The 12,704-nt window shown below is 29.2% G+C and overlaps 1 protein-coding gene across 1 annotated transcript; it reads right to left on the reverse strand.

Annotated features, from left to right (window-relative positions):
* Positions 1–1,028: 1,028 nt before the first annotated feature.
* Positions 1,029–8,244, reverse strand: LOC114370867 (calcium-dependent protein kinase 1-like). The gene is made up of 8 exons (XM_028328268.1): positions 8,090–8,244; positions 6,696–7,592; positions 4,943–5,086; positions 4,667–4,819; positions 3,659–3,774; positions 3,386–3,553; positions 2,530–2,754; positions 1,029–1,449 (listed from the first exon to the last, which is right to left on the reverse strand). Exons 2-8 carry the CDS (start codon positions 7,510–7,512, stop codon positions 1,327–1,329), a joined length of 1,746 nt encoding a protein of 581 aa, XP_028184069.1. The 5' UTR covers positions 7,513–7,592; positions 8,090–8,244; the 3' UTR covers positions 1,029–1,326.
* Between the last annotated feature and the right edge of the window lie 4,460 nt (positions 8,245–12,704).

The following is a 12,704-nucleotide window of genomic DNA, read 5'->3' on the forward strand; positions in this document are numbered from 1 at the left end:
AAGCGGGTATGAAAAGATAGAGAAGTGGAGCTGCAACTTACGCCAAGCTCGTCGCAAGCAACATGCACACTGATAATTGAAATAGTGAAATCTCTTTAGCTTTGTACACTTTTGCTTTCATCCTTTAAATTGCTTTGCAGATGAACAAAACCAAAGTTTCAACATCTCAAACTGACTGCGACACCTCCACCAATGATGACCACAAGCTGATCATTGCCTATCATGTTTTGCCTAGAGAAAGAAAACAAAAACAAGACACTAAACAAAGAGAAATGAATGAGAACAATTGTTTGAAGTTGAAGAGAGAAAGCTCTAGCATGTGACAACTTAATCTTTGACTTTGTGACCACTTAAAAAGTTTTTAGGCTTTGAAGTATGACAAAGTCAACTTATGAGCTTAATCTATTTCCTAATTAAACGAGTTCGATTTCTGACGAAGAAAAAATTAAAATTGAACCCACTTATTCCTATATGTTTTTAACTAAATTTTATTTTTTGCATTGACTCAATCCGAATAACTACCCGAACTAACCCAACACTTTTATTTTTTTCAATTGTGACTTGATTGTGGCTGTTGTTTATTCCTAAAGTATATATCTAAGACTCGAACTTGAGATCATTAAGTTCAAAAAATTTGTACCAATTGATTCAAACACTCAATTTGTCACATCTAAATCATTGAAAGTTTTTTTTATATATATATATAAAGAGGTTAAATGATGAAACTTAAAAAATTTGACGTACGTACATAATTTTAGCTTATAAAAAATAGTTATTTTACCCTCGTAACTCATTATCTTTACTTTTCGTTTCCTGTAAAATAATGATTGAGAAATTTATCTTAACTCACTCAACTTAGTAAGCATTAGAGTGTTGTATGAAATTCACTTTGTAGAGTTTTGTTCCTTTCTCGAATAAGGATCCCTATATCATGTTTCACCATAACACCTTTTATTTCTTGCATAATATAAATATTCCCTCATACTTAAAAGAGTATAATAAAACTGACCACGTTAAACCGTCATTTATGTGTCAATTCAATTCAAATAATCTATTTCCTCTCTAATAGTAATACTCCACCAGATATCTCTTTTTAATATAATAATAAAAAAAGATATCTCTTTTTAATATATTCTCGTAATTACAAAAATCCATTTTAAATTGGACGCAAACAAAATAACTGCAGAGATGAAAAGGCCCACCTAAATATCCCCATGCAAACACTTTGCACTATGAATAAAATCTTGAACCTTCAAAGTGAAAAGGAGGGATGTGTGGTAATAAAGAGCACCAAAAAAAAAAAAAACTCAATGATGACAATGAAAACTACAATTTTAATGCTTCCCTGAACTTAACGCTGAAGCTATTTTCTAGGCCCTTCTTACCAACCGCTGGAAGATTTCCTTTCTGCATCATAGCCACAAACTCATTGTAATCTATGCGTCCATCCTACATATGAAAGTAGACATTAATCATAAGTGTATGGATTCTATAGAAGCATCAGATTCTTGCTAAAGGGTGTTCAACTTTTTAGCAAAACATTGAACATAGCACAATACATTAGTGTGATGGGTTTAAATGTACACACAAACAACAGAAACGTCTGCATCAGGATGCCAGATAAATGATGTCCAAAATAATTAGCAATCTTGGTATTTTCTAAGTCAAACCAATTCTCTAAAGGAAAAGGCTTAACTACTGCTCTATTCCTTCAATTTGGGGTCCCGTTTTTTTTTTTTGTTCCTGAAATTTAAAGGTTTTTTAGTCCCTAAATTTTAAAAATTGCACCTTTTAGTCCCTCTTGGGATAAATTGATACTTTGTGACAATTTTAAAAATTAAAAATCAAATTCTGGTGGATAAAAACTGCCACGTCAATTTATCCTGGTAATGACTAAAAAGAGCAATTTAAAAAATTCAAGTACTAAAAAGACAAATTTAAATTTCAAGGGCTAAAAAATACAAGACCCTCAAATTGAATGACTAAAACAGTAATTAAGCCAAAGGAAAAAAGATTCATTGTCAGCTATACATGAAGGCCTTTGACGTATGGAGGAAAGTTTCTACAAAGAAATGTTAATTAAATTCCGTTATACCAACAAAAGTCATTAGTGTTCCTTTTTCTTTTTTATAATACTAATGTTCCTCTATTTAAAGGTTAATGATGTTTTTAGTCCCTGCAAAATTTTAAAATTTTGGTTTTAGTCCTTATAATTTTAAAATACCCAAATTTTGGTCCATCTATAAGGGGAAAAAGTGTTAGCTCTAGGGACTAAAGTTTAGGTATTTTAAAAAATACAAGGACAAAAACTATTGTTTTTAAAAGTAGGAGACTGAAAGCAAAATTTAGAAACTTTTCAAGGACTAAAAACATCATTAACCCTTTTTTATAACATTAGTGCTCCTTTTAATCAAGGGAAGTCTTGAGCTGAAGATATTGAGGGGTTAGCTAGAAAGGAAAAGAAAGCTAGGTAGTTTTCATTTGTACTCAAGATATTAGAGGAACCATACAGAAATGTAAGGCACTTACATTATCTTCATCAATTTCCTTGATTATCTCTTCCAAACGGACATCTTTTATGCCAAACTCATCACAAGCCTGTTGAAGTTCTTCCTGAGTAATATAGCCACTTCCATCTTTATCAAAGTAAGAAAAGGCTGCAAATAGATTATCTTCTCTTTCAATTTTGTTGCGGTGCAACGTTGCAGCAAGGAACTCGCCGTAATCAATTGTCCCACTGTTATCAACATCAGCCTACAATTTCAAGTCATGGCAATATGTGAGAGATTTGAGTTAGCCTAATAAACCAAATGCATTATTACTATGAATCTATGATAAAGTAAATGTTCTAAGAGACATCATAACCCTTCTTCACCCAATTTTGATTCAGTTTTTTCTATGATTTTATATTAGCTACCCAACATATTTTATTGAATATGGTAAATTTTATTTGTAATATCAAAGTTCATGACTTCAGTGGCATCTGATATATGAACAAAAAACAAATGATACACTTGTTTACGAAAAGTCACTATCTATAATTATTTTAATAGTAGTAGCACAAACAAAATGACTACCAAATAACAGCCACATTTAAAATTACAAATTAGGAATTGCAAAAAAATATTAATGAAGAATCACTCATTACTATATTATGATCAACCCTTCCTCTAACTTCTTGGATGGGAGATCTAAATATTTAAGGGCATGAAAATTCATGCAAAAGAAACAGCCAAAATGAATGGTAAAAATTAAGGCCATGTTTAATTATAGAAAGCTTAACTATTGTAAAAGATATTCACTTCTTATTTATTTTGTGCACCATAATCTAAGTAATACCACTTGTTTCTTTTTATTTTATAAAATAAGCTTAAAAAGCACTTACTGCTTGCATTAAATCATAAATTTCAGACTCCTTAAGATTAGCGCCGACTCTTTTCAAACCAGCTTTAAGTTCTTCAAAAGTGATTTGACCACTGTTATCTGCATCTATCATCTTGAACATTTCTTTTAAGCCAGCTATTTCTTCTTCAGATAAGCTCTCTGCAATAATCTGCAAAAAGAAAAATGATGATTAAGTCCATACTCTATTTTATATATCAATTAAGTTCAAATCACATAACAAATGACTTTCATATTTCGACATCCAGATACTTACTATAAGGGCCATTTTTTTGAGCTTGTTCATAGCAGAAAATTGCTTCAAGCGACTTAATACGGCAGAATCAAGTGGCTTGTCAGGAGCTACACCATCAACTTGAATCCAAGGATGACCTACAAGGAGTTGAACTTATATAAGCAAGAATAAACAGAGTTTCTTGGAATACCATACTATTTCAAATTTGGTAATGATTATTGTAAAATTTATTGTCAGCTTGGGCTTTCCTATGAAGCATATAAATGGTTAATCCATGATAGCACCGAGGAACTATTATACTTCCCTATTATTAAGGAGAAGCCCCATCAATCTTGTGATACAAAAAAAAAGGCCATACAACCAGCACGCAAGCATCACATATTGCAGAGACATTATTTTAGCGCTAAAATAATACTAATAAATGTTTCTACTGGTAAATGTTTGGAACTCGAAGTGTTTAAAATGAACACTTGATCTATTATCTATGCAAAATATACTTTCTTTTTAACACAGTACTATAAACAAAAGAATGCACTGTTTACACCCTATGCAGAATATAGTCTTTACTGTTCGTTCCAACTTCCAGCTGATGATAAAAAAATGTTGAATGGTAAATCAAAGATCAAGTGGCAAAATATGTTACGATATGACATGTCAAGAACATGGTTTGGGAAGTTAGTTTATTACACAAATAAATCTCTTCATAGTTATAGCACTTCTGGGGCACCAAGACTTTTCAATGTCAAAGCATACAAGACTTGTATGCTAAGAGCCATATAAGGTAAATGTTGGTTAATATAGCCATTTTTCTGCGGCAGATGTAGGGTAGCTAGTTTACAGAGCTACATAATGATGATCTTGGCCAGGAAAATGGAAGTTAGAGACAAACATGGACTAACTGTCACAAGAAGTTATTGCCAAACCACAATATTTAAAATCAGTATTGTTCAACTAATTCCAGATCTTTTGAAAGGACCAAAGTAATGCCAAACTCATGACTGAATAATCAATTAGTAAAACTTTTCTTACATAATACTTGATGTGCAGTCAACCGCCTTCTAGGGTCGCGAACAAGCATTTTTCTTACTAAATCTTTTGCACTTTCAGAAATTGAAGGCCAGGGATCAGAAGAAAAGTCAAGATCACCACGCAGAACTTGTTCAAATATTCCTTGTTCGTTTTCTACACAACCATATGAACCACACAAAGACGGAGGGAAAATTAATAATCAGAAAAAAAAAAGGCATAAATTTATATGAATAGAGGTCATAATTACACTGTCCAAATAAATACAAAAGATCTCACCAGCCCAAAATGGAGGTACTCCACTCAAAAGAATGTAAAGGATAACACCAGCACTCCAAACATCTGCCTCAGGACCATAACGCTTTCGCAAAACATCCGGGGCAACATAGTATGGGCTGCCCACCACATCATTAAATATATCACCTGGAAGTGAAAGATCATCGGTTTTTCTCCATGGAATCAAATTACTTCTTCAACTTGAACAAAGCTTCAGTTAAAATAATGAAAAGTTCATGACTCGCATAATTCTATAAGCCTGATAAACTGTATCTATATCTATATAACTCAAGCGAGAATAATGAGTTTTGACCATTAAATTTTATTACTACAGATAATGCACATGACTTTTTAAGTGGTCATATAACCACTAACTTTTAATCTTAAATTCTTAGTCATCCATGTATATTATATAGTACCCAAAATTAACTCCTCTCACTACATATGTCTATTTATGAAGAAAATTTGATTTGCAGTTCTAAAGATTTCATATTATATACGCTAAACATAAATGAAGAAAGAATTGGAAAATTAACAGCTCATCAGACCTAACACTAACTGCAGTATAAAGAAGTCTACTTAGTGCATGTTTGGAAACCTTGCAGAGTGCAGAATTGATTCCACCAGCAAAAATAGTGGTGGATAATTGAAAAAATAGAATCAATGAAGAGTTGCTTCATTGTAACCATGAAAAAAGAAATCGATTTGGGATGACTGCACCGCATATCCAAACATACACTTAGATGGTTATAAACGACAATTGCAGGTTTGACAGTAAATCTCAAAGAAACACACATTTCAAATTTAAACTAGATAGTAGATACATGAACAATTACGATGATTTTCTATGAAGAATTCATAGCACTTTAGAAAGTAAGTAATGCTCACAGAAGTCCTCAAAATCTAAGTAGGAGTTTCTGTTCTTGATAGGAACCTAGCATATAGAAGATGGAGAAGTCTTCTAAACTTCAAAAGATTTCAAAAAGTCAATGAAAATTACTGATCCCTTTGAAAACTAAAAATTCCGTGGACAAATGCACTTAATAATTTCATACACAAGCATAGCAACGCATTGCATATCCTCAAATGCCAAGCACCTTGAAATATTAATCCTGTTCTATGAAAAATATTGCACATAAAAAATTAAGCAAATCACAAAATTCAAGATAATAAAAATCAAAGCCTTCAGATCAAATTCAGCATCTGATGATATCTCCATCCCCACCTGTACTTCAGTCCTGTCTGAGTGTATGTGTTCACATAAAAATTTATTGGAAGCTACCATTTTGGTCTTCAAAACGTATGATTTTTCTCAATTTGGTCCCTCAAACCTTCTAATTTTATCAAGTCTATAAATGTTTCAATTCATTACAACCTAGTCATATTACTTGAATTTTAATGTTTCAATTCATCTCAACCTGCCCATGTTCGTATAAATTTCATACTCTTCTTGTAGATCTTACAACATAAATTTGCAGTCAAACTAAATTGAGATAAACTAAACTTTTAGGGACCAAAATGATAGCTTCCTCTGTATTTGATTAAGGGTGTCGTTAACATTATCCCTAAGGACTAATTATAATCAACTAAAATTGGAAGTTTTTATCAGAAAATTTTGTATTTCTAATATAATAAATGTTTTCTTTCTCAATAAAACAGTTTTACTTTTAGTTGCTTAAAATCATCCTTAAAGACTAATGTTAACAAAACTATTTATTTAATCACAATACTATATAGTAAGACCATCCGAAAGTACCTGGCTTAAAGAAGACAGATAATCCAAAGTCAATGGTTTTGAGAAGGGAATCCTCGTGCTGATTGACAAAGAGAAAATTCTCAGGTTTAAGGTCTCTGTGCATCACACCAAGAGAATGGCAAGCTTCCACAACGCCAACTATAGTCTTAGTAAGCTTGGCTGCCTGTCTCTCGGTATAATGGCCACGCTGAATAATCCTATCGAAAAGCTCTCCACCTGCACATAATTCCATCACAACATGAACAGCCACGGCATCCTCATATGCACCTTTGATGGATATAACATTAGGATGCCCGGCCAAGTGGTGCATTATCTGAATTTCTCTTCTCACATCCTCGACATCATCATCGGTGACGAGCTTCCTCTTTGCAATAGATTTGCAGGCGCACTCCAGCCCTGTTGCCTTTTCCACGCACAAGAACGTTGTCCCGAACTGACCCTGTCCAAGTTTTCTCCCAAGAGTGAAGAACTCCTTGAAATTATCGGTCTCTCTTTGCAACACAGAATCAACACGAAGCCCTGCGCTAGAAACTCTCTTCACTGAACCACGTTTCTTCTGTTTCTTCTTATCCTGTTCCTTTTCCGGTTCTATTTCTGATTTTCCCTCTTGTTTGGCTTCTTGTTTCGGCATAGTTATCTGCTCAGGAGGCTTGTTTTGGACAGGCAAGGGCGATTCGGGCACACTAGTTGCTTCCTCTTTTACAGATTCTCTATTAGACACTGAACCTTCAGGCAATTGGGACCGCCAAATCGCCGCAGAAACTGATTGAACAAAACCATTTTTTGAAATGCTAGGACCAACACACGTGTTCCCCATATTGCTTCACACTGAATAATTTTGTGATACTGATATCAAATATCCAACTTTCATCACTCGGATCTAAGAGCCTACATCATCTGTTAACACAAGATACAAGATCTGAATATGAACTTCAAGTCCTTGTTAATGAAAATCTAAGTCAAACCCCATATACTGAACCAAAATTTTGCCACAATCAGCAAAAATCCAAAGATTCAACACCATCCAACAAAAGGAGTGATATCTTGGACAAGAAAGCAGAAAGAAAATCTTTTTATCTTCAAGAGAAGATTAAATAATATTTAATAGCTAATGATTGATATTAACAAACAAAAAAAAGCAGGAAAAAAAAGGAAAAGGTGCTAAGTTAGTGAAAAGAACAAAGAATCGAACTTTATAGAACTTCAAGGGAACCCCTTTTGAAAGGAAGAAAAAATGGCATCAAAAGAGTACAAATCAGAAAGTATAAAGACTATAAATGAAGTTGAAGAAATTATTAGAAAGAGTAAAAGGGTAGCTAGAAGAGAGAGAGAGAAGTAAAAGAATGAAGCATAAAGAAAGGGGTAAGAAGAGGTTGGAACAAACTTGAGTATACCTGGTCCAGTTGAGCTTTGATGAATGGCTTAGACAGATAGGTAGATATACAAAGCCTTCTGGTCTTGTTTGGTACTTTGGTTGGTTTTGTTTGAGTTTACCCTGTTCCACTACTTCGTTTCGTTTATTTCTATGTTATGTTATGTTGGTTGTCATTTTTATACCATTTTTCTTTTTCAAACGCTTATTATTCTATGGAAAAGAGAAAAAATAAGTTGGAAATGAATCTTCTCCGGATTCACTTTTTTGTCACAGAAAGATAGATGTGAAGATAATGGGAAAAAAGTGTATTAATTTCTCTGCAATGGAAACAATTGGTTGAATTAAGTTGGTTGATTTAGGTATTGGAAATATTTTATTATTATCTTTTATGTAACGATAAAAGGATGTTTACATGTCTTTTACATTAAAAAACACATATTTTAACAATCTTCTTTTTTATTTTTTTATTAGATTAAAAATTTTGTATTCGCCTATATAAAATAATTTATGTTTACTTTGAATTTCTGCTTTTAACTTTTATCAATTAATTTATTTTTAAAATTCAATTTTATCAATCTAGTTGCTAAATTTTAATAAATAAATTAACTTTACAAAAATGTAAAATTAATTGATTTTTAGTTACAATATTTTTATTTAGACATGTAATATCAATATAATTTTGTCCTGGATCTTTCTCTCTCCATTAAAAAAAATAAGTGCATGAGAAGCAAGTGGCATTTCCATTTGTGATATTTCTAATATTTAAGACAGAAAGCAATAGCATGTGTTGCCAAGGTGAGTGGAAAAGCAAGGCAAACGCGTTTGGGTCTGAAGGAAGGAATGCGGTAATTCCGGGTTTAATGTTTTGACTTGATTAGCCTCATTAGTTGTTTTTTGTTTAATTTAAGGCACCGCGTCCCCCACCATATCATGGCCCATATCATAAAAAAACAAAATAAATAAAAAGAAAGAAAATACAAAAGTTGAAACAAAAATTAAGCTCTAAATTTAAAGTATATTAATTTAAATTTATTCGCATGTTGTCGTAATTTTATTAAATTTTCAATAAGGTTCCTAAACTTTTTTCTTTTAATCGGATCCCTAAACTTTTATTTTATTCTTCAATTGAGTTCTCCCATACAATTATTATTATGAAAAAATTAACGACTTATGCCTAATTAGGGATTTAAATAGTGGATTGGTGCTTCTTAAGTATGTGAACAATTAAATCAATTGTAAAAGTTTTTTGGTAGAGTTTTAACCTTTCGTAAAATCAAATAATTGTGAGCAACTAAAAGAATACCTAAGTTGAGTTATAAAGATTAATATGAAAGCTTGGGTTGAAACAACCACTTTCGGGTGGTTTATGAATTGTCCCTAAACTATTTGGTTAATTGATTGAATTATAAGGTAAGGAGGTAAATCAAGGAATGAATAGTTGGATTCAAGATGTTGCGTTGCACAAAGTGTTTTTTGTTTGCACAAGGGATAATGGGGCGGTGCACAAAGTGTTTTTTGTTTGCTGAAATAATCGTGGGGGTGAAAAATAGTTGAAAAAATATCAGTTGGCAAAAGGAAGTTTGGTTGTAATTACTGTTGTAATGCTATGTTTGTATGAGTGATGATACATAAATTATTTTTTTAAAGCACTTAATTAATATTTTTTTTCTTTTTCTAGTTGTTAGAAAATAAATGTTGTCTATCAAATATTTTCCTAAATAGGTACTTAAATAACTTTTTTCTTTGTGGTGCCTCATTGTAATATGACTCAATGTTTATCTTGTATCTTGCTGATCCTAAAAAGGCATACCTTATGCTTTCTTAAGGACTTAATATTTATAAATTTTTGTTTATCCAAAAAAGAAAGTGTATGGCCACATCAACTAGGTGTGGTTTGCTTCTGTCCTAAAAAGTTTGATAAATTTTATACACAATTAGACCCTTTATTTATTTGTTTCAATCAAAATAACAAATTTATTTGTTTCAATCAAAATAACAAATCATCCGTTAGATTAAAATGTAATTTTCATTCAACTTTAATTTTTTTTATCAGCAATTATAACTCCTTTTTTCCCAAAATTTTAGTCTTTACATTTTAAAACTCTACAATTTTAGTCGAAACTAAAATTTTTCATTTTTTTACATTTTAACTAATTAAGTTATTTCTAACTAATGAATTAAAAATTTAGAGTTCAAGTGAAAAAAATATATGTAAAATTAACTATTAGATCAAAATTACATATATTATTTTTAAAATGCGAGAACTGAAACTCTAAATAAAAAATTATAAGTAGACCAAAATTATAATTTTTTTCTAATTTTATCTAAAATCTCTAAAAAGTAAAAGGCTTAATTCGTCTCCCTATTTTGCTTATTACAATACATCAGTCTCCTTATTTTTAATTTACTATTTGAGTCCTCCTATATTTTAAAATTCACTATCTTAGTCCCTAGACTAAAAGTTGATCAATGTGTTCTTGAAAAATAAAAACTTAAAAAAATACTTAAAGAGAAACTAGAACCATAGTCCTTGAAAAAAAAAAGATACTCTTTTACCACTACACGTAAATGCTCATTTGAATATTTGATGCAAAATATAGTATTAATATAAATTTTATGTAAAAATAATTCAAAATTTAAATTTTATTCTTTTTTAATTTATTATATTTTATAATCTTATATATTATCTTTTAAAATATAATATATAAGATTAAATTTTATTTTCACATAAATTAGAATATGTATACTTATATAAACTTTATTTTATTTTATATGTTATATTTTTATATTCTTATGTATTTTTATCACACTATTCAAAACTTATTTTATATATATATATATATATATATATATATATATATATATAAATTATAATTTCATAAAATCAGTATTTTTATTATCTTTTTAATATTTATATATGTGATTTAATGGTAGTATTTTTTTTACCTATATTAAGATATTTTTATTATTTATTGTAATATTATTTTGTATTTATATTTAACTTTATTTAACCAAGTATGAATTTTTTTTAAAAAGAATTAAATTATATAGCAAAGATATATAATTAAATAAAATAACAGTATTTTTTATTTTTTAAAATATTTATGCATGTAATTTATTGATATTATTTTTTATCTATATTATAATAAATTATAATAAATAACATACATATCTTAATATAGATAAAAAAATATTTTTACTAAATCACAAGTATTATTTTAAAAGATAAATATAATATATAAAATAAAAACAAAACTTATATAAATATACATATTCTAATTTATTTGAAAATAAAATTTAATCTTATATATTATATTTTAAAATATATAAAAATTTAAAATTTAATAAATTAAAAAAAATTTAAAATTTAAACTATTTTCACATAAAATTTATATTAATACTATATTTTATATCAAATATTTAAATTAATACCTGAGTGCAGTGATAAAAGAGTATATTTTTTACTTTAAGGATCATGATTCTAGTCTTTCCTTAAATATTTTTTAAATTTTTTATTATTTAAGAAAATATCGATCAACTTTTTAGTCTAATTTAAAATTGAACGGTAAACGTTTAAAATCAATTTAGAAATTAAAATAATGTTTTTAAAATATAAAGAGACTCAAATAATAAATTAAAAGTAAGAGGATCGATTTAATGTAATGGGCAAAATAAGAAAATGAATTTTGTAATTATAATGTGATATTAATATAAATATAAATATAAATATATTCAATGTTTCAATGGAACGTGATATTAATATAAATATAAATATAACGACTCGATTTAAATGTTATTCAACATACAGGAAACTTTTGTCACGATCTGCGCATGTTTTTCTTTTTTAAGATGCACATGGGATGTTAATATTTTCTTTTATGAATAACTTGATATCAAATTCTAGTAGATAACCCAATTGATTTAAAATACATCTTCACTTCACATGTCTGGATGTTTATTCTGTGCAATCACCGAACATAAAAATTTGATTCAAATTACATTTACGTGCAATCCTACTTCCTCTAATTTTACTTAGTGAGCATTTAAATTTCATAATTTTCACGTTATAAAAAGAGAAAAAAAAAATGGTTAGACATGTGTACGGTTCAATTACAATTCAATATGTGTAGTAAATTTATTGATTTTTAAAATAATTATCTTAAAGTAATTTTAACGATAATGTGTGATTGAATGACAGGAAAAAATTTCACACATAAACATTAAACTCATAAAAATTCAATTCCATTTCATCAATAATTAACAAAAATATAATGATCGTATGACATAACATTACTAAGAGCATCTTCAATACGAGTATTTTGCATGAGTTGTTTAACTCTATGTAACCTTACTCAACCTTTTTCACCAGTGAAGTAGATAATATGACTTGTTTATACAATCATCATTGCTTATATAAGCAACCATTATTTAACAAATTTATATCATAAATAGAATATTTTTCAAGCATTATAGGACCTATCAAATTAAGTTAATCACACTCACTTTTGTAACTAACATTGGAGTGAATTTCATGTAAAATATTTAAATCTATGTAAAATTGCAAGGCCCTACAAAATGATGATAAGTAACTTATTTAAACAACCATACATTATATATGCTCTAAGTTAACAAAA

This window comes from Glycine soja, chromosome 10 (genome assembly GCF_004193775.1).
Source record: "Glycine soja cultivar W05 chromosome 10, ASM419377v2, whole genome shotgun sequence".
Lineage (NCBI taxonomy): Eukaryota > Viridiplantae > Streptophyta > Magnoliopsida > Fabales > Fabaceae > Glycine > Glycine soja.

Bases quoted from the DNA above. Each gene is read 5' to 3' on its own strand.
- LOC114370867 (XM_028328268.1), bottom strand. From the start codon at position 7,512: ATGGGGAACACGTGTGTTGGTCCTAGCATTTCAAAAAATGGTTTTGTT. The intron at 4,820-4,942 runs GTGAGATCTTTT...ATGGTTGTGTAG, and splicing joins AGTACCTCCATTTTGGGCTG to AAAACGAACAAGGAATATTT. The intron at 3,775-4,666 runs GTAAGAAAAGTT...AACTCCTTGTAG, and splicing joins GACTGCACATCAAGTATTAT to GTCATCCTTGGATTCAAGTT.